Below are 26385 nucleotides of genomic sequence, written 5' to 3'. Positions count from 1 at the left end.
CATTATCTTATATCCATCAACCGCTCAGAAGCATGGACAATCAAAGTTACAAGTGGAGAAATAAGTGAATAGCTGCAGCATGGCCTTGGTAGTTCAGAAAAACTTTGAAAACCTTTGATATTATTTATCTAGTTAATATCTAGAGGAGTTGAAAACCAAAGGAAAAAAAAAAATTTGTTCTACAGAGAGCTCTGCTTTCAGAAACACCAGAGACATTGAGAGCCAAATAGTGAGGATTTTCAGGCACAGGTGCCGATAAAGGTATTATAAAAATTGAAAGGCATATAGTGGCTGAAGGCGAAATGACCTAATTATTAAAGTTTACTTCTAAAATGCATGATTTTACGAGGTTAAAAGACTTGCATCTTTAAAAATAAAAATTATAATTATTTATCTCTTAAGGGAAGAGAGTATACGATTTGAAATAAGAGAAGCAGCGAGTATAACTTAAGCTTCACTCAATGGAATGAAGTGTAAGTTTTGAAATAAGAGATAAGAGTGTAATTTAAACTTCTCTCGAAGGACAAGAGAATAATTTACTCAAATTAATTATAACACACAAAAGTTTCTCTCCATACATGATTTTAGCTGTAAAATCAATTGTGAAAAGGCTCCCAACCATGTTATTAAAGATACCTTATTTTATGTTTAGTTTTTATAAATGAATTTTTTAATGGTTTGGTTTAAATGACAATGAACGGGTTTATAGACAACTTTTGTTTTCTATATAACTATCATGATTAATTTCAAAAATAAATCATGATTAACTAACTTTAAATTTTAAGATTAACTTAAACTCTTGAAATATTTTGTTTATGAGCTTGTGAACATCATCTAAAATATTTATTTCATTTTTAAAATGTCCTATAATTGATAGTAGGAAATCGAAACTACATATTAATAGTAGAATAGTTAATAGAGGTAACAAATACAAGAAGTCTATTTGTACGGAAATGAACTTATAATATATATTCATTTCAAAAAAAATACTTATAATATATATTATCTCTTAAGAGATGAGAGTAAAAGTATATTGAAAGAGGCGGAAGATGGCGAATAGAGGATGGTAGGTCTGTGGATATTGTGAGGGATGCTTGGCTCCCTAATGGTTCTCCTATGGTGTATCACCATGATCTAATTGACGAGTTAAATTTAAAATTTGTGGCCGATTTGCTGGACCATGGGAGGTGGTGAGTAAACTTGGTGGAGCTGGTTTTTAACCCAGCTACAGCAGCAGCTATTCTTGCTGTGCCTTTGCCTATTCAGCCCTCCGGTGATCGTTTGTTTTGGCCCGAGTCGTCGGATGGTTGGTACTCTGTGAAATCTGGATATGAGTTCATTAGGAGGCTGAATACTCAGGAGGAAGCATCGTCTTCAAGAGCTCCTACTCTACCAGCCTCGGTTTGGAAGCTTATTTGGAAATCATGTGCGTTACCTCGCTGTAAAGAGGTTGTGTGGAGGGCTGTTTCGGGTTTCATGCCTGTTCGAACCAAGCTTCGCAAGAGAGGTTTAGATGTGGATCCTTTATGCCCATGGTGTGGGATTGAGGAGGAATCAATTCCTCATGTGTTGCTCGAGTGCTTCTGTATTAGGAGGGTTTGGTTTGCTGTTTTGGGTGTTCATGTGACAGGGGCAACATCTTTTCATGCATCGGTATTGCAAATATTGGAGGGGGTGGGGGCTGAGATGGTGGCCAGGTTCTTCACGACAGTGTATGCTATTTGGGAGGCCAGAAACGCCTGCGTGTTTGAGGATAGGGAGCTGTCCATTGGTGCGATTATGGACCGTGTGCGTGCATTGGAGGCGTTTCCACGTCCAACGGTTCTTCCACGTTCGTCTATTCACACCGGGGTTGCTACATGGAACCGGCCTGCAGCTGGGTGGATTAAGGTGAATTTCGACGCTTCTGTTCGACGTTCCATGGCGGGGTTTGGTATGGTGGCGCGGGATGAGGAGGGTATGATCCTTGCGGCAGTGACTTTAGCTTCTGTGATGATGCAATCAGCAGGTTTGGCAGAGGCACTTTGTCTGAGATGGGTGATGAGTCTTGCTCTAGAGCTTGGTTTCTTCAATGTCTGTTTTGAGACGGATTCTCTTCAGCTTTTCCAGTGGTGGAGGATCCGCAGCAGAGGATGCTCTTATTTAGATTTAATTATTTCTGATTGTCGTTCTTTAGTTTCATCTTTTACTCTGATGGATCTTTTGTTTGTTCGTCGTTCCGGCAACACTGCCGCTGACTTTTTAGCCCGGGGAGCCTCCTCTTTTGCTGTTTGGATAGAGGAAGGCCCTCCTGGTCTTGACACTTTTGTTGCTTCTGATGCTTTGGCTTCGATGCCGGCTTGATTTATATGTTTGAACCACTTTCAAAAAAAAAAAAAAGTATAGATTTTGAAATAAGAGGGAATAGGAGTGTAATTTAAGCTTCTCTTATGAGATAGAAGTGCAGGTTTCAAAATAAGAAAGGAGAATGTAATTTAAGCTTTTCTTAAGGGGAAGAGATAGTAATTTACTCAATTAATTATGAGGAATATGTCGTCTTTGCACCGCGTCGCCGGAGACGCATCTCCACTCCTTGCGTGACTGCACTAGCGCTGCTGTAGTGTGGAGTAATTTGGCCCTTTCCCTTGCCCATGGGTTCTTTGTCGCGAGTTCGTTTGAAGCTTGGTTGGGCACACTACCTCAGGAGCAGACGACGCAGCTGCTGGTTCATGCTTTGTTCATTTGGCGACGCCGCTGCAATGTGGTTTTCAATCACGTCGCTGAGCCTTGGTAGCTCGTTCTGCAGAACGCTGCTGCAATGCTCAAGGTGCTTCGCAAGCCTCCGTTGAGCGCTCCTGAGCCTCGTTGGGTCGCGTGGCGGCGGCCTCCCAAGGGTTAGGTCGCTCTCAATGTGGATGGCTCCTCTCTCGGGAATCCAGGTCGAGCTGGTGCAGGTGGGGTGGTTCGAGATGGCTTGGGCAGGTGGTGCTACAGGCTCTCTGCGTTTGTTGGTTTCTCTGAAATTCTCAAGGCGGAATTACTGACCATGTTTTATGGTTTGCGTCTTTGCTAGTCCAAGGGTGCGAGGATAGTCCTTGTGTTCTCGGATTCCCAGCTGGCTCTTTCTCTTGTTCAGCATGGGTGTGGTCGCTTCCATCTGTATGCGTCTATTATTGGGATGATCTATGATACTATGAGCTTAGATTGGCAGGTCAATTTTCATCACATCCTCCGAGAAGACAATGCTGTTGCTGATCTCTTAGCTAAAGAGGGTGTCGCGACTCTTGTCGGTTGAAGCTTCTTGAGAACCCCCCACAGGCCGCACTTCCCTTGTTGGCGAATGATTACCGTGACACCTTATTCATGAGGCGTTAGCATTGTAATCTTTGTTTTTATTTTCTTTTTTTCAAGCAGTTGTTTACCAAAATAAAATTATGAGGAAAAATAATTTATGTAGTATTTTTGGTGTAGTTTGAGTTGTTGATGAATAAAAAACTCAGTTACGTGCTATCTTACTAAACTACCCTTTCCCAATTAAGTGTCATATTCTAACAGGGCAAAATAAAAAATTGGACATATGAAACTTACCAAAATAAAAGCATGAACAGTTTTGTAAAATAATTCATTTCAATAGTTTAATAATTTTTTCACAAACTCATCTAATTAGAATTAATTAATTTAACATGTCATTATTAAATTTAAATTTAAAATAGAAAATATCCCATATATTTATTTATTAGTTTTCCAAGGTATATTCACCGCCGGCAGCCATGAGACTAATTCTCGAGGCTCTGAGATTACATTAAATGGATAAACCTCTTCCAAAATATCACATTTATATACACCAACAATGTCAAGAGAAAATTTAATTATGACATGATAAGTTTAAAAAAAAATTATGATGATAAATAATTAATTTTAATTGAATGTCATTGTAAAACTTGTTTACACTATCCGTGCATGATATTTAAATATAAATAGAAAATGAAGTAACCTGATTAGATTCAGGTAAAAGAGGCTTTACCTACATCATATAAATTAAAGACTGATTCATATCAAATATATATTTCTGTACTTTTTACTACTAAAAATTCAAAATTATTTTACTAAAATTTGATATATAAAAAAAAACCTCAAAATCTTTTCACATATGCACAATCTGCAAATTCAGAACCTGCTTTCCTTCTTCTTCATCGAATTTGAAGCAACTACCACCTTCAATGGCAACTGGGAATTCCCATGTCTATCACGAAAGGCAAAGGTTGCAGTTCTGTCTCCTGCACTCTCTCAACTCTCTCTTTCAGGTACTTCTTCTTCTTCTTCTTCTCTCCACACCCTTTTCATTTCATCATTTTTCAATTTCAAGTTTTCAACCCAATCCCTCAGATACCCATCTCTGAATTCCTAAAGAAATGATGATTTTTGCTTCCAAGTTCGTTTCTTTTTCCATAATCTGGTTGATTCATGCTTTTTCCTGCTTCTGGGTATGTTTGTTTTCTCTCCAATCAGCAAAAGGATGCTTTTACTCGAACAACATTGAATGCAATTTCTGAAAGACTTGCACTTGATGAGTCCAGCAATGAAACCTGGACACCACTACCTTTCCTTTTCAAACCCCATCACAATGCATTGACTGGAAACTATGATATCAATGTTCTCATTGCGGCTTTGGAAGAGAAAGGGAAGAGTGTGGTTTGGCATGATCGTCGAAACGGGGCGTCGTCGATTGATCTCGATGCGCCTGAAGATGTTTTGATGGGGATTGTGATCAATGTTTTGGTGACTAGGTTTGCTGGGATTTGGAAAGGTAGGCATTGGATCACATTGAGGAAGATTGATGGGGTTTGGTATAACTTGGATAGTGACCTTGCTGCTCCTAAAGCTTTCTGTGATAAGGAGAAAGTAAGGGAATTCTTGGATTTTACTATTGCTCATGGTGGGGAGGTTTTGCTTGTCATGAATGAGAAACATTCTTGAAGTATTTATTAGATGTTTAACTCTGGGTCTGAGCATTTGGGTCAAATTTTGTGCATGTTGATGTATAGTACAAGGTTGATGGCATTCCAATGGAGCATTTGGGTCTGATGAATCTTTGTGAATTCAGTTTGTGAATGACAGTAAAATGGTTGCTTCTGGAGGATGTTCATGACCATGAATTGTGTGTCTTGGATCAGTACTGCACCTTTGAACTAGTATGTGCCCTGAAATTTGATTAAGAATGGAGTTAGAAGTGAGGGTATATAGTCATTTAGGACAGGTTTAGATATACTCTTGTCACAGTTTTCTCAGGGGAACCATTGCTTGTCTTACGGGCTAAGGTTTCTTGTTGAGTTTTTGAATTTCTGGGAGGGAATTAAATGTTTTGTCTTTCTTTAACTGTTGTGAATGCAAACTTTACTATTACAAACCTATTGTATAAATCAGCATACTATCTTGGAAACTGACTGTAGACATTCATTGTATTCTGAATCATGTTGTTTTCTGAATGAAAGATGTATCTTTATCTTTACTCAATTTCATAAAGCTGCAGATCTCCTTGTTTTGTATCATTTCCTCATTGAAGTTGTAAGAAGCTAGTTTTTTGTTTTGTTATTTATGTTCTCATTTATAAGTCATGTAGACTGCAACTATTAGAGTGGATGAGTGAAGATCCTCTGTGATCTTATAGTTTCATGCTTTGGAGACCACCTAATGTGGTTGTATATGTAACTATGTGCTTGTTTTGTTTTCACTTAGGAAGTCCGTTTGAAACATTGGAATTCGAGATCACGATTTCCAATGCACATTTAGCCAACGGAATGCACTTGTTGCGTTGAGTGAATGTGCTTTCACATTCACCCAACTGAAAACCAAACAGGCTCATAATATCCTCTGGTATTGATTGTCACATGATTTTGATAACAAATGAAAGCAAGTCCCTATTTCTTGTCCCTTGCTCACCAGCCCCACCAGATATGACTTGTAGTTACTCACCTTTAGCAAATAGCCCTTTGGGTTATGCATGGGACTGATAGGAGAAAAGAAAATTCATCATTCATAGAGATGATTATGTTGTATGAATTTATTTTATCTCACTCATTCTTGGCCTCCTATTGTTCAATTCTAATTGATACAATAGACTACTTATGATGTTAGAAATTGTCTAGTCTGGCTCACCACACCATGAGGGTTAGTCTCAACTCTCATGGGGGTGTTTTTACTTTTATTTACAAGATCATGAGGTAAATATCATAATGATGTATTGATGTTCTCATTTTGTAAGCAGTAGCTGCTAAAATTTTAAAGTCCCAATTATCAAACTTATTGTCACTCCATTTCATGCTTGAGTTGTTAAACCATTTCAACATCTCAGTGGAGAATATCAACCTCCTGGCTATTTCAGTTGGCATGTGGTCCTCGGTGATCATTTTTTCTAATAATTTTCTGACAGAAGGATAAGAAACCTAATAAGCTTGGTTTGCTGCATAGAAATAAAAAATTGCAGCATGTTGTTCATACGAAGCTCCAAAGGGGTCATAGGTTTCACACTGGCGTATTGACATGGACCTTTTGCCAATATATCTGTTATTTTACCTGGACTCACCACTATTCATCTCAAGGAGTAGAAAAATTGATTTGGACATTAAAGCATCAAATTTTAAAGCATGCTAGATGAATCACCTTTGCTTTCTCTCATACAATAGGTCCAGGAAACAATATTAGGGCCTGATTATGTGGTGAAAATATTCTGTTTTCACATTTTGTTCACTTTTAATTATAAAAATATTATCTTGTCACTTTATTTTTTATTTTCAAATATTTGTAAAGGAAACAATAAAGATAGTTTATATTTTTGTAATTAAAAGTTAAAACAAAAACATTTTCACTAAGTTTAACATGCTCTTATATCTTTTTAACTTTCCAAGTTTCACATTAACCTTTAAATTTAAATCTTGGATCATCTTTACTCTACAACTTTTTTTTTTTGATTTCCCATTTAGTTAAAAGAAACCACATGCCTTTACTACCTTAAATAGGTCATTTGTTAAGGTAGTGTGTATATTTTGATAAACAAATGACTTCATTTTCAATTGCTAAATGAAGCATCATCATATCATGTCAACTAGTTCACACTGGACCTGTTCTTTATGGATAAAATATTGAGCAGCAAATCAGTTGGCAGTGTGTCTGGTTGCACTTGGGGCTTTGAGGAAAGAGTAAACAAATAACAATGTTGCAATCCTAGTGGTGGTTTTGCAAGTTTCTTTAGTGGAGTGGAGTGTGTGACAGAGAGTAGCCCCCACATTCTCATTTTAAAATTGGTAGTTTGGGTAGGAATAATGACTCAATTGCTTTTAACTGAAAATATTCCTGCTATCTTTGATTTCACTCAACTTAGATACCCCTTGTCCTGCTCTCCATTACATGGAAAGCATATAAAAGTATCTGCAAAGTCACAAGGTGGCAATGCAGCTGAAAATGAAAGTCATAAAGAGGGCAAGTGCATCTGCTACTTTAGCTTCTTAAATATGCCTCTTTCCTCTCCACCTTAATCCCCTTTTCTGCCACTTTATACTTGTTTTCGAACTTTCCTTTGTGCTTTTACGCAGCTTTTCATGATAAACATACTCATGTGTGAAACAATGAAATACAGTTTTTTGGTTTAAATCACATATATCCTCCACCGAGTCAATCATGTTCGAGCCGGATAAGACTGCCATGTGCGACAAAATTCTCCCTACCAAGTATTTAATGCAGCTGCATTTATAGAGACTCGAACCCGAGACCTCTGATTAAATTAGAACAACCTCACGTCCGATAATCTATGCGATTTGTGGTACGATTACGATGAAATACTATAAATGCTTGTTTCTCACTCAAGCACACAAGACCCTCTTCATTACATAGTTTCCCTTTTGAGTTATGAGCCTCACCTACAATTCCTTTTAACTTGCAACAGCAGTTTCTCATTCTTCTCTCTATCCTGCATACAACATTAATATTTTCACCCTACAATCCATAATAAGCTTCTAAATGAGTCACAAGGGCCACTTCAATGAGAAAGCAAGCTTGTCCTGGAGACAGAATTCTAGTAGGAAATCGGCTCGAAACCGACATGTGAGGAGCTGCATATTCAGGATTCCTTGGCAGTCTGAGTTCTCTCCGGTTGAGCTTATGAAGGATCTAGCAGAAAGAGTAACAAATGCTCTACGCCTGGTCTCTCTAAAGAGACCTTTACACCGAGACACATCTTCCTTAGGAAGATCAGAATCAGCAGGATCATCCGCTGATTCTTATAGGACAGCTGCTGTTGAGGACTGCATTGAGTTCATCCACTCTTCATTTTCAAGATCGAATTCCTCAACCACAAGGTCCACAAGTGAAGATATTGTGCATGCTCCTTCAGAAACTCAAAATAACATACTGTGAACTACTAAGGTGTGCTTGCTTTTATAGTTTAGGTATGCAATCTAGTATGAGAGGGAAAGCGAAAAACTTCTTTGCAAGTAATAATTCATGTAAAAATTTACTATTTGTTTTTCAAAGTCATACTAGTGAGCATTCTTAGTTTTATGTATCTGTGCAATCAGAACTACTGTATATTTTCTTGATGGGTTTATAACAATGTGCATTTTATTTCAAGCTAAAACAATTAGTTTGAATTTCAATGAACAGGCATAGGGTCATGCCTTATTATTTTGGTTCTTTTGAAGATTAGGTGTCCTGCTGAAAACAAACTTATTATGTGTTCAAATCTACCTGCGCAACTTTTAAAATAGTTGCTTCATGACATCATATCGGAGTTTCTATCACCAAGTGGTCTGAGTCTTTGTTGCCCTCATTATTCCAATTAAAAGTTGAATATACCCTCAGGGAGGATGTAGTTTAAAGTTTTTAGGATAATTGATTTATAACATCTACACATACCAAACTAACAAATGATTATATGATTCAAAAGGTTAAAGAATGTATATTATATGAAATCCTTAGCTTATAGCTCTATTACAATAACATCTTTCTTCTATTGAATCTGTATAGCAGAGTTACTCATTCAGCTACTCTCGTCAGAGCATCAAATATTTTTAAGCAATAAAAATCTCCCTGTATCTACATCACATGCACTGATGACCCTGACTTTGTACAAATCTAAATGGTTCTATCTAGACAATTTTGCAACAGATGATAGTGCTAAGGTTATCTGAGACAACAGTTAGAGTGAAAGCTCAAAGCAGAAGATTCTTTGCTTCAAATACCAAGCATCTATTTCCTGCCAGTTTGAAACTTGACCAGTTTTTAAAGACATTGAAGCATCTCTAGTTGATCCTAATGTTGGTTCAATTCCACCTAACTTGTGGAACTATTTCCATAAATGAATTAAGAGTTCAGTAAATTAACGTCTGAATTTGACATCAACAAACAGAATAGGCCATAAGCCCATACTCATCCCCACATAGATCAACAATTTTAACTGGGTCATCAAGCTAATTGGATTGCATGACTTATAGCATGCTTGGAAATCTTTCTATAATATATTCTGAAGTCAAAATCAATTCTAAAGAAAAAGAAACTGATCCAAACATGTTGTTAATAAGGTTCTTTACAATGAATTTCAAAGACAGAAAAATGAGGGCCAAAATCGCCATACAAGCCAGAGCATTTAAATTGTCATGCATATTGTATTTGTACCTAGTTGATAAGTAGCAATTTGTTCAATATAAATTTCAATAAACCAGAAGAGCAAAACACAATTTAAAACTCCATAATGGTCATTAGATTCATCAAAAGCTAAATGGACAGGGATACAATGCATTTGATTTGAACCTGCATGGAAATTGATTCAATTCTTGGCAAAGAAGCCTCCAAAACCACCACCCTTCTTCTTTTGAGGCACAGCAACAGAGTTCTTGCCTCCACTGGTGGTGCCTCCACTTTTCCCCTCCACTTTCTTGAGGATAGGATCAGTCTCTAGAAGCTGATCTTCCTTCTGAAGACCCCCAATAATCCAATCCAGCAACCCTTTCTCCTCCTTGCTACCACCACCCTTTGCAGCTGTTGCTGCAAACACACTTCCTGTTGCTGGAGCAAATGACATGATGAGGGAAGCCATAACACAGCCTAGAAATGTTTAGGTTGGATTTGAAGAGTAGTGGAGAGTGGAGGCCAAGTGCCAATGGTAATATATCTGTTGTGGCAGATTCTGTGAACCAAATGGATTGGGTTTGCATTGGTAACATCATGTGAACCATGTAGCATGAGCTCTCCACAAGTGTATTATCTTGATTGTTTTGAATTTTTTTGGTACCTGAAAATTTTCTCAATAATGGAATGATTATGGCTAGGTTCTGAATTTGACATGTGGCGCACTAAAGGCTCCTGTCTTTCTTTGACATGTGGCGCACTAGTAAATGATTATGGCTAGGTTCTGAATTTGTCATGCATCATTACTTTTTTTCATCTCATTTTCACTAATTTTTTATTCTTATTTATTCTATCTTTTCTTCATGTCGGTGAATTGAGTGTAAAGATAACATTTTCTTGATCTTTAGCTATATCTTTTTACTAGTGCGATAACCCGTGCGCTGCACGAAATTTTATGTTGGAAATTTTTAATAAATAAATTATTTTTCATATAAATGTAATTTTTAAATTATAATTAAGTCAATCATGTATAAGTCAACTGTATAATAATATATGAGAAAAAAATAGAATAAATAAATGAAATTGTGACGTATACATTAAACATTTCAAAAAACTTTTTCATTTACAGTACCGGTCTGTTGTTTGTCTGACTCATCCAGTATACAAAGTTTAAGACTCTTTCTTGAATCTTGAGCGTACTCTAGAGAGAGGTACACATAACTGACCATGAGTGAAGGTCTCGGAAGGAAGAGCCCAACCTGAGATAGTGTTTATCATTGGCTTTTGTTTATGGTCATAGCAAAGCATACTGCAATTGTAAACTATCTTCTTCTGAATTTCATTGGAAATTTGGAATCATAAGGAACTAAGTCCATTCTTGAAATGTGCACTTTGTCATCAACATTTGTTCTCGTGATAACAGTTGCACCAATAACACGTTCACCGAGTTCATCCATAATTAACCTGGTTCCATTGCATAAACCTGCTGCTTGGTCTATATTTCTCAAAAGCATGACTGAAGTACCAACTTTTGATAATAGTTTGTGGTTTGACATTACATAACATTTAGTGTCGTTCAAAAATTCTGTGGTAAACCACTCACCTCGGATTTCGTAATCCTCAACAAATCGCAAGGCAGAGTCGGAGATCAGATATTCATGTTCTGGTGCAGCTATCATGCCAAGCATTAAGTGTGTATCATTTCAACAACCTCAAGTGTAGGGGACAATATTGCTCTATCTTGAACGAATTGCTGGTCTTTCATTTTGTGCGGAAGGTCAGAATGTGTATATTTAACCAATTCTATTAATTGGTCAGGACTAATTGAGATGAGAAGATCTGGCGGAATTTGAACATCATGCTCTCCTGCTCCGAAATCAGGATGATCGCTATTTCCAATTTTAAGAATCAAATCTGCACTCTTTGATTTCTTTTGCTTCATCAGTCGTCTTAGCTGTCGTTAGCCGCATGTTCTTAGACAATTTCATAAATTTGCTATGCTTCCACAATGATGAAGATTTTAAAATAGCTTCCACAACTTCCTGTTTGCTTCCTCTAGTTATTACAGGTAGTATTTGTTTAAAATCACCTCCAAGTATTACTACTTTTCCTCCAAAAGGTTTATGTATGTTGTCTTCATTTTTCAACCTCATTAAATCTTGTAGTGCAACGTCTAGGGCTTCGAAAAAAAACTTTTTCAACATTGGAGCTTCATCTCATATAATAAGGCTTGTTTCAAGCAGAAGCTTTGCTCGTAAACTTTACTGCTTTATATTACATGTTGAGGTCTTTGTAGCATCTAATAGAATGCAAAATTTAGAATGAGTTGTTCTGCCTCAAAGCAAGAGTAATAATGCTATGCCACTGGAAGCAGCATTAAGCACAATTAGTCATCTGGATTTATATGACGCGGATAAAGCGTTCCAAACAAAAGTCTTTCTGATTCCACCAAAGCCATATAAAAAGTAGAAGCCTCCTGATTTGACAATGCAGATGTGACAACACTCTAATATACAGACTTTTACTCCGGTGTAAGCATACTAAGCAACTCTTCATATTGTATCTTTAATGCATATTTGTCATAGTTTAGTTCATCGACAATAAATCTATTGTCAAATTGCAGGACTTTATCATATTATGGAGTTGACAAAGATGAGTAATCATTTAATGACCTATCATTTTTTTGGAGTAACTTCTCAATTTCAATGATACATAAATTTTTCAAATCAGTATCTGTAATTTGTAGTTTTGTAGTCGGGAAGGAAGATTAACTAATGATTTTTAATTGTTTCGAAGATAACTAATGTTCTTCACACGCTTTGCATAATTATCATGCGCAACGTGATTTTCTAAACTTTTGAATTTCATTTAAATTAAATCCAAGCAATAATTATATTATTAAAGCAACATTTCAAATATTAATAATATAACTTGAAAACCTACATACCTGTATTATGAAATGTTTTTCTTCTATGATGTAGAATGCCTTCTGATAAGAGAAGTCAACATGCGTCTCAAACATCATTAGGTTTTGAGATTGAATTCATCATTAACATTCTTACAAAGAGTTTCCTCATTTGTTCTCCGAAAGGTAAATCAGAGACTTGTGTAATTGCATCTATATATTCTTTATCATCTGTTAGGAACCTCAATTGATAGCATGCTTCCTTAAAAGTATGATATGTTATTCCTTCACTGCTCTGATACTTCTATATGATAAACAACATTTTTGCATTGTTAGTAGGATTCTCATGTATTATAACTCTATGATGCCTTGAGGGATATGTTGTAGTCTTCCAAAACCTTTTTTTCTTGGTTTCCAGATTCTATCATTTTTATGATAAACAAATATACTGGAAATTCAGCATATGTTAGATTCCGCATGTCCCGCTATTTCTCATTAGCTGGAAACCAAGTCATAAACATTGTGGATTTTGTACACTGTTTTCAAGAACATCTCTAACGTCTTCATCATCATTATAATATACCAAATATTCATTTGGAAGATGAAAATTTAGTTTTAGCACCTAATGCAGAAGTGGTTTCGAGCGAAAATGAAAAACAAATGGAGCCTAACTCAAAATCAAGTGAGTAAGGAGGAATTGGGTTGCAGTTTGAAAACAGATGAATAAAAAAGTTTTGTAATTATGATATAGTTTATTGTATTTCGTTTCAGAATAAAATGGACTGGTTTTAATTATTGTTATCTCATTTTTATTAAGAACATATTCTAACAAAATTTACTCGTGAATTTCCATTATTTTTATCACAATTTTATTTGGTAATAGGTAATATAAAGTTATAATAATATAGGTAAAACCTATAGTAATAAGTAACATATAGCTCCACATTCAAAAGACGCCATGCAAGACAAATCAAGTTTATAAACTTAGAATAACATGATACTATTTTTAATAATAATAATAATAATAAGATTCCAAAATTTAAAATGCATAATAAGAAAAAAAAGTTGGTAATCTCATACAAAATCTAAACAGTGTTTCACCATTGTAAACTTTCACAACAATGGTTCTATACATACTATTGAAAAAATTAAAACAGCAGAAGTCACCTTCACGGACGTTCATGAGGTAACAAAACCCATTCCAACATAAATGGACAAAATGTTACTAATAAAAACATTAAGAAGGCAATAAATACTCAAAAGGAAAGGGAAAATCATATATGGCACGACTAATTTCTCCACGACTAGGCACGATGTAGTTGTTTGTAGATTGCTTACGCAATTTTCTCTCTCCTATACTTTATTCTCTCCAATTCTGATTGGTTCCTTTTTCTCTTCGTGGTGCTCGTGTCAGTGTTTCTTCGTGCCTTGTAGTGGCACTCAAAGGAAAGTCCAACTTATGAACTGGACTCCTGAAGCCTCATAAGCCGAAAGTCTCACAATGATTTGAGGAAGTTTCCTCTTATATGATAAGAATTCGGCGATCGCTATCAATTTTTGATATAGAAGGAATGCCTCTATTTAAGTAAAAGGAACTAAAGCACGAACCAACATAAGATTTTTAGGTTTTGTGACAACAGGATAACTGTGATACTTTATCTCGTCTAAAGTCTCAATAGAGATATTAAAGATGAATTTTCTTATTTGGCAAAAAAGAAACCAACAATTGGAACTAAATTTGTAAAATGATCGAATGTCAGCCAATCCATTGGTTTACAACAAAACCATCATGAGCTTCGGACTTCAACACTAAAGTTTTTCCTAGAGGGTCAACAATGTAGCACGTCCCGACATTCAAAAGTTTAAGCCGCATGACATCGTATTCAATAACCAAACCAAAGTCCTGCAAATTAAAACAACAACTAAAATTATATGTGAGCCAATACAAAAGAGATATGACCATTTCATAAAAAAAATGTAAGATTAAACCTTCCCGATATCGTGTAGAACAACAAAGTTTTGCAAAGCCATGGATCAAAAGATATATAATTGCACGGAAAAGATGAAATTAACAGTATGGAAGAGAATTTTTTTCGTGTTTGAACTGTAATGAAGTTCAGGAGTTTTATAGCACTGAGTGTATGAAAAAGGCACAATTTTTAAAAATTTTAATTTTTTTCAAGGCCTAAATATATTGTAGGTCTCTCTATTATAGTGTTATTTTGGTTTAAGTCCTTCTAAAAAAAAATCTTTGGAAAACCCTCTTAATTGGAAAATAATAGTGAGCTTTTAGCCCCTATCGCCAATGTCCGTAAAAAAATGATGACGTGGCTAATAGAAGGACTAAAATCAAAACCCCATTTCATTTTTTTATTAACAAAATATAATTTTTTTATACATCGAAAAATATATAATTAAATATTATTTAATTAGGTTAATTAAATTAATTAACCAATAAGACTCTTCTCAATCATCTTCTTCTCCCAATCACACACCCAGCAAAAATCCTTCTCCTTCATCTTCTTCCAATCATCACCTCACTACCAAACTTCATATGAAGCTTAATTATATAGCCAAAATAAATATCTCTCCCAACACAAACATAAAACCCAAATCTTAAAGCTGAAGAGCACCGAATCAAAGCCAAATCCCCCGAACAGAAACATAAACACATGAGGAAATCGACCACCAAATTTCAAAGCCAAAAGCAGGAACTCAAATAAAAAAATTCACGAATAGAAGAACCAAGGTGAGAGAAGTTATTTTCCAAAAACTTGGGGTGTTCTCATTTTAGAAGACTACAAATTCATTCATCTGGTGATTTATATGATTTATCAAGGCAGGTTTATTCTAGTCCTGATTTGTAGCATTTTTTTAATCTATTCAATCGGTGATAGCTCATTTTGTTATTTTTTTGATAATATAATTGCATAAACAAATGGGCTAATCCGGATTGCCAACTGGACTGGGCGAGACCCCAGAGGCCCTCACCCAGGGATACTCGCCCCAAGGCGACGCACAAGTCAGGGGTCTGGGCCTCCTCCGAGAGGCCCAACCAGCCCACAAGGACGGTTAGACACGCCAGGCCCAACCCCAATCCTATAAATAGGGGGCGGTTACCAATTGTAAGAGACTCTTAGCTCATTTCATGAATAACAAACTCAAGATTCGGTTACACTCCCTCTCTAAGCGGTTACACGCTCTCTCTCTCTAGATTCTCTCATTGCAATCCTCTCACTCTAGGTACTATACCCCCTTTCTATGTTCTTGGCTGGAACATTTGGCGCTGTCTGTGGGGATCGGTATATTTCGATTCCCAAACTACGTGGATTGCTGTTTTAACTTGTTTTTTGATAAAGTTCGAAATTCTGTGCAATTTCCTCTGATTAACTTGTTTTTTGGTTGAATTTCTGATTCGCGGTTGAAATCTGATGGAGACTCGCCGTCGTCGACGCAGCGAAACGTTGGAGCAGCGCCGTGCTTCACCACCATGTCGTGTGAGGGGAAGGTCGCGTCGCGAGGAGGTTCGTCGCGAGCAACCTGAGCAACCGACCCCTCCTCCGCCTCCGCCGCCTCCTCCCTCTCCGACACCTCCATTACCTACCCCACTGTCCTCACCTTCGCAGCAAGGATCTCCAGCACACTCGCCGGAGGCCTCGGGAGGCGGATCGCCATTACCTCTGAAGGTATGAAAAACGATAGAAGGGGGGGTTTGAATAGCGTTTTCAATCTAAAACCTTTCTCACTTGAGATTTTAACAAATTTCTTCAAACACCAAAGATAAAAGTGCTAAGATAAGAGTTGAGGAAAGCACACAATGATTTTATCCTGGTTCACTTGATAAATCCTTCAAGCTAATCCAGTCCACCCGTTAAGGTGATTTTTTCCTTCTTAGAATGAAGGCAATCCACTAATCAGAGTTTGTTACAACTGCACTTGCAACCTGCAAAGTGACTAACAACACACTGACTTAGCTATCACTAAGATTCACTCTCTTAGTCTTCTCAAGGATCCGACCAACCTTGGTCTCCTTAAGGAAGAAAACAAACAACTGTTTGAAAGTTTGGGTTTACAAAGAAATGCTTCTCAGAAAGCTAATAGTAAACACAATAAGTACAATGTGAAGAAAGATTGCTTAAAAGAATATTTGAATTTCGCGTGAGCTTGACAAAGTTTCTTCAGGCGGCATCTTTCATCTTCAGCCTCTTTATATACTCCAAGGAATAAGGTTTGGAAGTTTGCATGGAATGCTACCGTTGGAGGGCAGATCTGGGTTTTCCTGGTTCTGCTGTGGCTGAATAAGTTAGGTAAGGTCGTCAGGAATGGTACAATTGCTTTTGTACTTTGGATAGTGAAATGACCTTTATCCTAATTGACTTCTGATCAGAGCGACGCTTCATATTGGAACTTGTGAAGCTTGGTGATCAGAGTCAGAGGGAAGCTTGGATCCTCTGACCTTTGTATTTTCTGCTTCTGGACTCAGAGGAGAAGTACTTGGTCTTCAGAGCCAGCTTACTCTTGGACTTCAGAATCTTCACTACTCAGCTTCTGGACCTTCAGAGCTTTTGGACCTTCAGATCTTCTGATCCTTCAGAGCTTCTGATCCTTCAGAGCTTCTAGTGAACTGAATCCATATCAGAGCTTTCCTATCTTCAGATCTTCTGAAGCTTAATCTACTATTCAGATTGAACATATTAAGTGCGAAAGCGTTGCGGAGGTTACTCTTTGAGCATAGTGCTTCTGAATTATGTGAAATAAGAATAGAGTCATAGCCTGTCATTAGAACACTCAGAAAACAACGTTAAAGTACCATAATTGTGCATACACAATAATTAACGTGTAATCATCAAAACATAGAGTTGTACTACTAGATCAAAACTTGATCTTACAATCTCCCCCTTTTTGTTGATGACAAAACCAAGTATTTTGATGAACAATTCTTAAACAATAAATTGAATTCACTCAGAGTTTAGAGAATAGAGATAAACTTATCCTAAGGTGAATGGTTTTCCAAGCCACAGCTTGATTATGAGCTTAGCTCCCCCTGAATCTAAGACTTAATGAAAACATTAGTAATATCTAGATTCTGAGCTAAATAATAGAAGAGTTCAGAGTGAGAATTTATGACATAGATAATATGTGAATATTAGAGCGCATAAATATTCAGAGTCAAGAGCAAGGTAAAAGTATCAGAGTCAACTGATTTAACATATGATCACTTCAGAAGAAGTGAAAATGTATTCCTTGCAAATGCCCACGGACAGATCTATGGTTATAAAGAGTGGAACTCTTAAATTCTCCAAAAGAAAAAGAAATCACACTAACACAATTTACACATCAAAAACTGAATATCAGGCGTAACACCTTGAATCGATTATGCGCCGTGATTTTGACGGCACATTTGGCTGTCAAATACCCACTGCCAGAGATTGTTACAACAACTCAGTGGATCGGTATGGACGAAAGAATGCCCCAATAGGACACCGATGCAACGAGGTTGATGCACCAGAGGAGAACCTTGATCCAAGAGGTGAAGGGTGCCTAAATAGGCCCACGCCAATTGAGGAGACCAAGGAACTGAAATTTGGAGACAAAGTCTTGAAAATCGGGACCAGGCTGACTGAGGGCCAGGAACAGAGGCTGGCAAAGCTGTTAGGCAAGAATTTAGATCTTTTTGCATGGAGTCACAAGGACATGCCGGGAATAGACCCAAACTTCATCCGCCATAGGCTGACTTTGAACCCCAGAATCAAGCCAGTAACCCAGACGCGCCGGCGCATGGGCGACGAAAAAGAGAAGGCTATTCAACAAGAGGTAAACAAGTTGCTGGCGGCAGAATTTATTCGTGTGATCAAGTATCCCACATGGCTAGCGAATGTTGTGATGGTAAAGAAGGCAAATGAGAAATGGCGCATGTGCGTAGACTACACGGACCTAAACAAGGCGTGCCCAAAAGACTCTTACCCATTGCCAAGTATAGACAAGCTGGTGGATGGGGCGTCTGACAATGAGTTGCTAAGCTTGATGGACGCTTACTCAGGTTATCATCAAATCAAGATGCACCCGTCAGATGAGGACAAAACGGCCTTCATGACTGCCAGGGTAAACTACTGCTACCTAACGATCTTGTTCGGATTGAAGAACGCTGGGATGAAATATCAGCGGCTGATGGATAGCGTCTTCGCCGACCAGGTGGGGTGATAGCAATTCCGCAAGTGTACGGATTGATCGAAGTAATACAAAAGATTGTCGAACCACAGGGATAGTTGTTCATCAATTGCTTCTAAGAGTTTTGTGTTCATAATGTGAAAAAGAAAGCAATATAAGTTTGAGGGTTTGTTGTGTTTAACACACTTGTGATGAAGAGCAAGAATTATAATTCAGATAAAGAAGTACCTTGGACAAAGCTCCACTTAGTCCAATTATGGTTCTCAGATCAAATTCTTATATGAAGTTCAGAATCCTTATCCATGATGTTATAGCCTCTACCTCTACTTGTTAACTCCTTAATCAAGTAAATCATTCAATTTCATTTGCCAAACCTAATGCCTTAGGGCCTAGTCAATTCAATTGAAGAATGAAGTTTATAAGTTCAGGCCAACACAATAAGTTTCTACCCTTATTCCTAGGTGATAGCAAACAAATCAATCTAATCCCAAGTCCCTTAATCCTCACCAACTTCCGTTGTGCAAGAAGAAAGCAAAACACTTGTGTGCACTCAAGAGAATATTGATTCAGAGAAAAGATACATGAAAAAGAAACTTTATTCATATAAGAAAATAAGAAGTTTAAACCATAATCAGAACTAAGGTTCACTTCACCCAAAGTACAAAGAGAAACTAGCTAAGCATGACTATGGAATTCATAATGCAAATTATAAGAACAAAAACCTGAAATAAGAGTACCAAGAAGCCTCTCACAAGCTCCAAGAAACTAGAACTAAAGTTTTGCTCAGAAAAGTACAAAGATCCCTAAAAGAAATCACAAAATCCTAATTTATAGACTTTTGGGCGGCCCGCCACGCATGTGCGTGGCCTCCTCCACGCACATGCGTGGATCATCTGTTAAAAAAAAACTTCCAGGTTTGCTTACCACGCATGTGCGTGGCCAAAACGGCGCACATGCGTGGCCTTCACGTTCCTTTACTTTTTCCAGCAGAACCACCACGCATGTGCGTGGCATAGGCGGCGCACATGCGTGGTTCATCAAATTCTTCTCCGAATTTTGTAACTCCTTCTTCAACTATCATCATGGCTCAATACTTTGCCTTCAACCATCATCATTGGCCATCAAAATCACCTGAAACCTTCAAAGAATCTAAAAAACCATCATTTCCCCAATGTAACTCATGGAAATACTCATTTAATCACAATAATTCAGAAATCTTTCATTCAATTCATCAAATAAAACTTCTAAAATGCAATCAACTCTCATATTCTCTCAAGACTCTAAATCAAACCTGACCTTAGGACTTAAACCTCAATAAAAACTAATTAAAAGATCATCTAAACAAATTAAAAACACCTAAACTACTCAGATGCAAATATGAACTAAAAAGGGACTTAACTTGACTTAAAACTCAATAAAAGACTCAAAAAGGAAGAAGAAAGAAACAAGAAGGACTCGACAAACATAGAATAAACCTCGGGTCATCACACCACTATACTCAACGGCAGCTTGTCCTCAAGCGTAAACTCAAGGTAGCTTGTCCTCAAGCACAGAATAAATCAACCATTCTTCAGCTACTTAAGCTTTTCAAAACAAGATACTTCACAAAACAAAAGAAAGGTCAAATGCACACAACTAAAGATGAGAAGTCAGCAAGAGTAAGCAAGACTTCCAAGCAAGAGCTCATCAACTTCCTCACATATCAAGCACTTTCCTCAAATTTTGGTGCTCTAACATACAAGCACAAAACTTCAGCCCTGGTAATCAATCAAATCAAAGTTAGTTGCAAAGTAGCAAGAATCAGAGAGAGACTGAAAATGATTGTAACTTTGGCTAGAGTAAAGATAGGGAAACCAAGAAAAAGGGTAGCACAAGGGGCTCTCAAAACATGTTGGGGTGAGTGACTTCTTTATTCAACACAACCTGAGCAGATGTTTAGACTTTGGGATTCCTTCCTTCTTTTTATTTTATTTTATTTTTCTTTTGTTTTTCAATTGTCAAGGCACTTGCTCTTTTGACAATTCAGCTAGCTTTTTTTTTCTTCTTTTCTTTGTTAGGAAGGAAGTCCTTTTATAATTTTACCTGCTCAAACAAAACCATAAGACACTCACCAATAACACAATTCACCATAGTTTGGGGGCCAAGAAAAATTATTCAATTATAAGGCTCAACTTGGGCAACTAGGGAAAAAAAATGCAATTTCAGCAAAGTTCTGAGGCCAGAAAGAATTTCCTACCAAGTCTCTTCAAAGATTCAAGCGCTAAGCAACAACCAACATGCATTTCAAAACAGAGCTTAGTATGTGCAAGCATGTTAGGAATAAACTTTGAGACACTCAGCACTCAACAAAAACAATAGGGTGTTGAAGTGAAACACCCTTTCTTATGAACTCAAGCAAGTAAGATCAAGCTACCTCACCTTCCAATCACAATAGCATGTTCAAAGACCACAAGATAAAAACATGGAAGTATCAACAACTTTCAATAAGAAGCAGCTAATTCAAGGGTGAAACCACTTAAGCAAGTTCAGCATAGCAGCAAGAAACCCAAGGATATCCATACTGACTCAAAGGTAGAAAGCAAAACATGCAAAAGACTCGATGCACTAACTACCTAAAAAGAAAAAGAAAACGATTTTTTTTATCGAAGAACACAAAATTAAAGCAAACTCAAATTAAAGAAAAACAAACCTGGACTTGGGTTGCCTCCCAAGAAGCTCAATTTTTAAGTCTTTGATAGACTACCCCAAACTCAAAGTTCTAGCCGGGGTTTATAGCAAATTGCATTAGATCCTTTAGACCATGCAAATTTTGACACAACTGCATCATCATATTACCTGCATTTCCAGATATCATGGAAACATAAATCAAATTAAAAATGGAGGGTTTAAGAAAATTCTCACTGATTTGGTTCCATTTTATTCTAAGAGACTTCCACCCTCTTGCTTGTTCCTTGCCATGCTTTCCATTGATCCACAGGTCCTTGATATTGATGCTAAGACTTGGAGTTTCCTCCTCATCTTTCTGAATTTTGTGTCCAAAAACAAAATCCTCTATGGATACATCATGAACATCACCCCATTCAATCACATCTTCCATTTGCTCACCCATTGTATTTTCACTTTTTGTCTCAAGAACATTGGTGAAGTATTCTTTTGGGGATTCTTCTTCACTCTGTGGCTCCTCACTTTTCTCCACAATGTCACTTTCATGGATAGTAAGTGATAGCTCTCCCTCCTCCAAAGCTTGAGGGCTGAAATATTCTTGGACCCCTTCAGCTATGGTTTTGGCTATATGTTCCAACTGAGTCTCCAACTTCTTGATGGAAGCTTCTTGATTCCTTAAGCTGGCCCTAGTTTCATTCATGAAACTTTGCATGGTGAGTGCCAACTCTTCTATTTTCTCTTCTAAGCTCTCTTGATATTGAAGGGGTTGTTCTTGGTCAAATGGTTGATGTTCAAACTCTCTATAGTATTGATGACTTGGTAGATCCCATGGATTGGAATTGTCATCACCTTCCCAAAAGATATCGGGTTGCCCTTCCCATCCCTGGTAGTATTGGCATTGGTCATATCCATGGAATCCACTCAAATCAAAAGCATCCATTGAACCTTGTAAAAATCACTTTCACACAAACAGGTTAGTAGCACCGATTCAATGAAGCAATGGTAAAAAATTTCCAAACAATAAAACTCAAGAATCACAGGGATAGTTGTACAATTCCGCAAGTGTACGGATTGATCGAAGTGTACGGATTGATCGAAGTAATACAAAAGATTGATCGAAGTAATACAAAAGATTGTCGAACCACAGGGATAGTTGTTCATCAATTGCTTCTAAGAGTTTTGTGTTCAGAATGTGAAAAAGAAAGCAATATAAGTTTGAGGGTTTGTTGTGTTTAACACACTTGTGATGAAGAGTAAGAATTATAATTCAGATAAAGAAGTACCCTGGACAAAGCTCCACTTAGTCCAATTATGGTTCTCAAATCAAATTCTTATATGAAGTTCAGAATCCTTATCCATGATGTTATAGCCTCTACCTCTACTTGTTAATTCCTTAATCAAGTAAATCATTCAATTTCATTTGCCAAACCTAATGCCTTAGTGCCTAGTCAATTCAATTGAAGAATGAAGTTTATAAGTTCAGGCCAACACAATAAGTTTCTACCCTTATTCCTAAGTGATAGCAAACAAATCAATCTAATCCCAAGTCCCTTAATCCTCACCAACTTCCGTGGTGCAAGAAGAAAGCAAAACACTTGTGTGCACTCAAGAGAATATTGATTCAGAGAAAAGATACATGGAAAAGAAACTTTATTCATATAAGAAAATAAGAAGTTTAAACCATAATCAGAACTAAGGTTCACTTCACCCAAAGTACAAAGAGAAACTAGCCAAGCATGGCTATGGAATTCATAATGCAAATTATAAGAACAAAAATCTGAAATAAGAGGACCAAGAAGCCTCTCACAAGCTCCAAGAAACTAGAACTAAAGTTTTGCTCAGAAAAGTACAAAGATCCCTAAAAGAAATCACAAAATCCTAATTTATAGACTTTTGGGCGGCCCGCCACGCATGTGCGTAGCCTCCTCCACGCACATGCGTGGATCATCTGTTAAAAAAAAACTTCCAGGTCTGCTTACCACGCATGTGCGTGGCAAAAACGGCGCACATGCATGGCCTTCACGTTCCTTTACTTTTTCCAGCAGAACCACCACGCATGTGCGTGGCATAGGCGGCGCACATGCGTGGTTCATCAAATTCTTCTTCGAATTTTGTAACTCCTTCTTCAACTATCATCATGGCTCATTACTTTGCCTTTTACCATCATCATTGGCCATCAAAATCACCTGAAACCTTCAAAGAATCTCGAAAACCATCATTTCCCCAATGTAACTCATGGAAACACTCATTTAATCACAATAATTCAGAAATCTTTCATTCAATTCATCAAATAAAACTTCTAATATGCAATCAACTCTCATATTCTCTCAAGACTCTAAATCAAACCTGACCTTAGGACTTAAACCTCAATAAAAACTAATTAAAAGATCATCTAAACAAATTAAAAACACCTAAACTACTCAGATGCAAATATGAACTAAAAAAGGACTTAACTTGACTTAAAACTCAATAAAAGACTCAAAAAGGAAGAAGTAAGAAACAAGAAGGACTCAACAAACATAGAATAAACCTGGGTCATCAACAAGCTGGTAGATGGGGCGTCTGACAATGAGTTGCTAAGCTTGATGGACGCTTACTCAGGTTATCATCAAATCAAGATGCACCAGTCAGATGAGGACAAAACGACCTTCATGACTGCCAGGGTAAACTACTGCTACCTAACGATGTCGTTCGGATTGAAGAACGCTGGGGTGAAATATCAGCGGCTGATGGATAGCGTCTTCGCCGACCAGGTGGGGAGAAACATGGAGGTTTATGTAGATGACATGATCGTAAAGTCTGCCTTGGGAGCGAACCACCATGAAGATTTGTCAGAAGCTTTTGGCGAAATCCAAAAGCACAACATGAGGCTCAATCCAAAGAAGTGTTCTTTCGGGATACAAGGTGGAAAGTTTTTGGGTTTCATGATAACATCGAGAGGGATTGAGATCAACCCAGACAAGTGCAAAGCGATACAGGAGATGAAGGGTCCAATCAATGTAAAAGAAGTGCAAAGTTTGACGGGGTGGATCGCAACCCTTTTAAGATTCCTCCCTCACTCGGGTGACAAGTCAGCTCCGTTCTTCAAATGCCTCAAGAAAAATGCGGCGTTCGAGTGGAATTCGGAGTGTGAGGAAGCTTTCGGTGGCCTTAAGGAGCTGTTATCCGCACCGCTCATCCTATCAAAGCCCTTCCAAGGTCTTCCCTTGCATTTGTACTTATCTGTCGGCAACCATGCAAGGTGACAAGTCAGCTCCGTTCTTCAAATGCCTCAAGAAAAATACGGCGTTCGAGTGGAATTCGGAGTGTAAGGAAGCTTTCGGTCGCCTTAAGGAGCTGCTATCCGCACCGCTCGTCCTATCAAAGCCCTTCCAAGGTCTTCCCTTGCATTTGTACTTATCTGTCGGCGACCAAGCAATCAGCTCGGTGATTCTTCAAGAAGTGGATGACGAGCAGAAGATAGTCTACTTTGTGAGCCACACCCTTCAGGGGGCAGAGACTAGGTACCAGAAGATAGAGAAGGCAGAATTCGTCGTACTCATGACCTCCAGGTAAAGGTAAGAACTGATTTGCCTTTAAGGCAGGTGTTATAGAAGCCAGACTTATCAGGAAGACTGTTGTGTGGTCGGTAGAGCTGTCGGAGTATGGTTTGTAGTATGACAAGAGAGGGAAGGTTGGAGCGCAAGCTTTAGAGAACTTTGTGGTGGAGCTAACACCGGAAACTGGCGAGAGGGTAAGTACACAGTGGACGCTGTTCATTGATGGGTCGTCGAATGAGAGTGGAAGCGGGGCATGAGTGAAGTTGGAAGGACCTGGGGAACTAATACTGGAGCAATCTTTAAGGTTTCAGTTCAAAGCGAGTAATAATCAAGCAGAGTACGAAGCGTTATTTGCAGGTTTAAAGTTAGCCATCGAGGTTCAGATTGACTGTTTTCTGGTTAGAACAGATTCATTTCTAGTTGCGAATCAAGTGAATGAAGTGTTCCAGGTGAAAGAGCCTATTCTGGTAAAATATCTGAAGCGTGTGCGACTCCTGATAGGTCAACTGCGGGAAGTGGTAGTTGAGTTTGTTCCAAGAGCGAAGAATCAGAGGGCAGATGCCCTGGCAAAGCAGGCGAGTACTCGGAAGCCGGGGAACAATCGGAGTGTGATCCAGGAAACATTAGCTAATCCAAGTATAGGGGGAGAACTGGTGGCCTGCGTCAAACGCTAGAAAACTCGGATGGACCCTATCGTGGGCATCTTGGCGGGAGAACCAAGTGAGGTGGTGAGATACACGAGGGAGCAGAGGCGACAAGCGGGACACTACACGCTGCTAGACGACACGCTATTCCGAAGAGGATTTAGCTCGCCCCTCCTAAGGTGTCTGCCGCCTGAAAGGTACGAGGTCGTCATGAAAGAAGTCCATGAGGGGGTTTGCGCTAGCCACATCGGGGGAAGGTCCTTGGCGTACAAGGTCCTCAGGGCGGGTTTCTATTGGCCCACCATGAGGAAGGCCTGCTCGGAATTTGTGAAAAAATACGAAAAATGCCAAGTGTTTGCAGACTTGCCCAAGGCACCGCCGGAGCAGTTGGCTACAATCAGCGCGCCATGACCCTTCGCCATGTGGGGAGTCGACCTGGTCGGACCCTTCCCGACTGCCTGGTTACAGATGATGTTCATTCTTGTGGCAGTGGATTACTTCACAAAATGAATAGAGGCGGAGCCCCTTGCAAGTATCACCGCAGCCAAAATCGTGAGCTTTTACTGGAAAAGAATTGTGTGCACGTTCGGGGTTCCGAGGGCGATCATTTCAGACAACGGAATGCAGTTCACAAGTAATAAGACAAGGGAGTTCTGTGAGGAAATTGGCATTCAGATGAGGTTTTCTTCGGTGGAGCACCCCCAGACCAATGGCCAAGCAGAGTCGGCGAATAAGGTGATCTTGAGGGGTTTAAAGCGCCGGCTCTCTAAGGCAAAAGGGGCCTGGCTGGACGAACTGCCGGTCGTGATTTGGTCTTACAACCCGACGCTGCACTCAACCACAAGGAAAACGCCTTTCAGGATGACTT

At 38.3% G+C, this 26385-nt stretch overlaps 3 protein-coding genes across 3 annotated transcripts; 2 read left to right on the top strand and 1 right to left on the bottom strand.

Moving 5' to 3' along the window:
* The first annotated feature begins 1476 nt into the window (after window positions 1-1476).
* LOC130729288 (uncharacterized) lies at window positions 1477-2343 on the top strand. Its single transcript, XM_057580990.1, has one exon. The coding sequence runs from the start codon at window positions 1477-1479 to the stop codon at window positions 2341-2343; it is 867 nt and encodes a 288-aa protein (XP_057436973.1).
* Window positions 2344-4093: 1750 nt separating this feature from the next.
* On the top strand, window positions 4094-5488 carry LOC130734016 (josephin-like protein). The gene is made up of 2 exons (XM_057586305.1): window positions 4094-4283; window positions 4489-5488. Exons 1-2 carry the CDS (start codon window positions 4200-4202, stop codon window positions 4954-4956), a joined length of 552 nt encoding a protein of 183 aa, XP_057442288.1. The 5' UTR covers window positions 4094-4199; the 3' UTR covers window positions 4957-5488.
* A 4001-nt stretch (window positions 5489-9489) lies between these two features.
* LOC130734017 (uncharacterized) lies at window positions 9490-10191 on the bottom strand. Its single transcript, XM_057586306.1, has one exon. It carries the CDS (start codon window positions 10064-10066, stop codon window positions 9797-9799), a length of 270 nt encoding a protein of 89 aa, XP_057442289.1. The 5' UTR covers window positions 10067-10191; the 3' UTR covers window positions 9490-9796.
* Window positions 10192-26385: the final 16194 nt, after the last annotated feature.

Source organism: Lotus japonicus, chromosome 1 (assembly GCF_012489685.1).
Source record: "Lotus japonicus ecotype B-129 chromosome 1, LjGifu_v1.2".
NCBI lineage: Eukaryota > Viridiplantae > Streptophyta > Magnoliopsida > Fabales > Fabaceae > Lotus > Lotus japonicus.
Note: the sequence above shows the minus strand (reverse complement) of the source record. Positions and strands in the feature narration are given on the sequence as shown.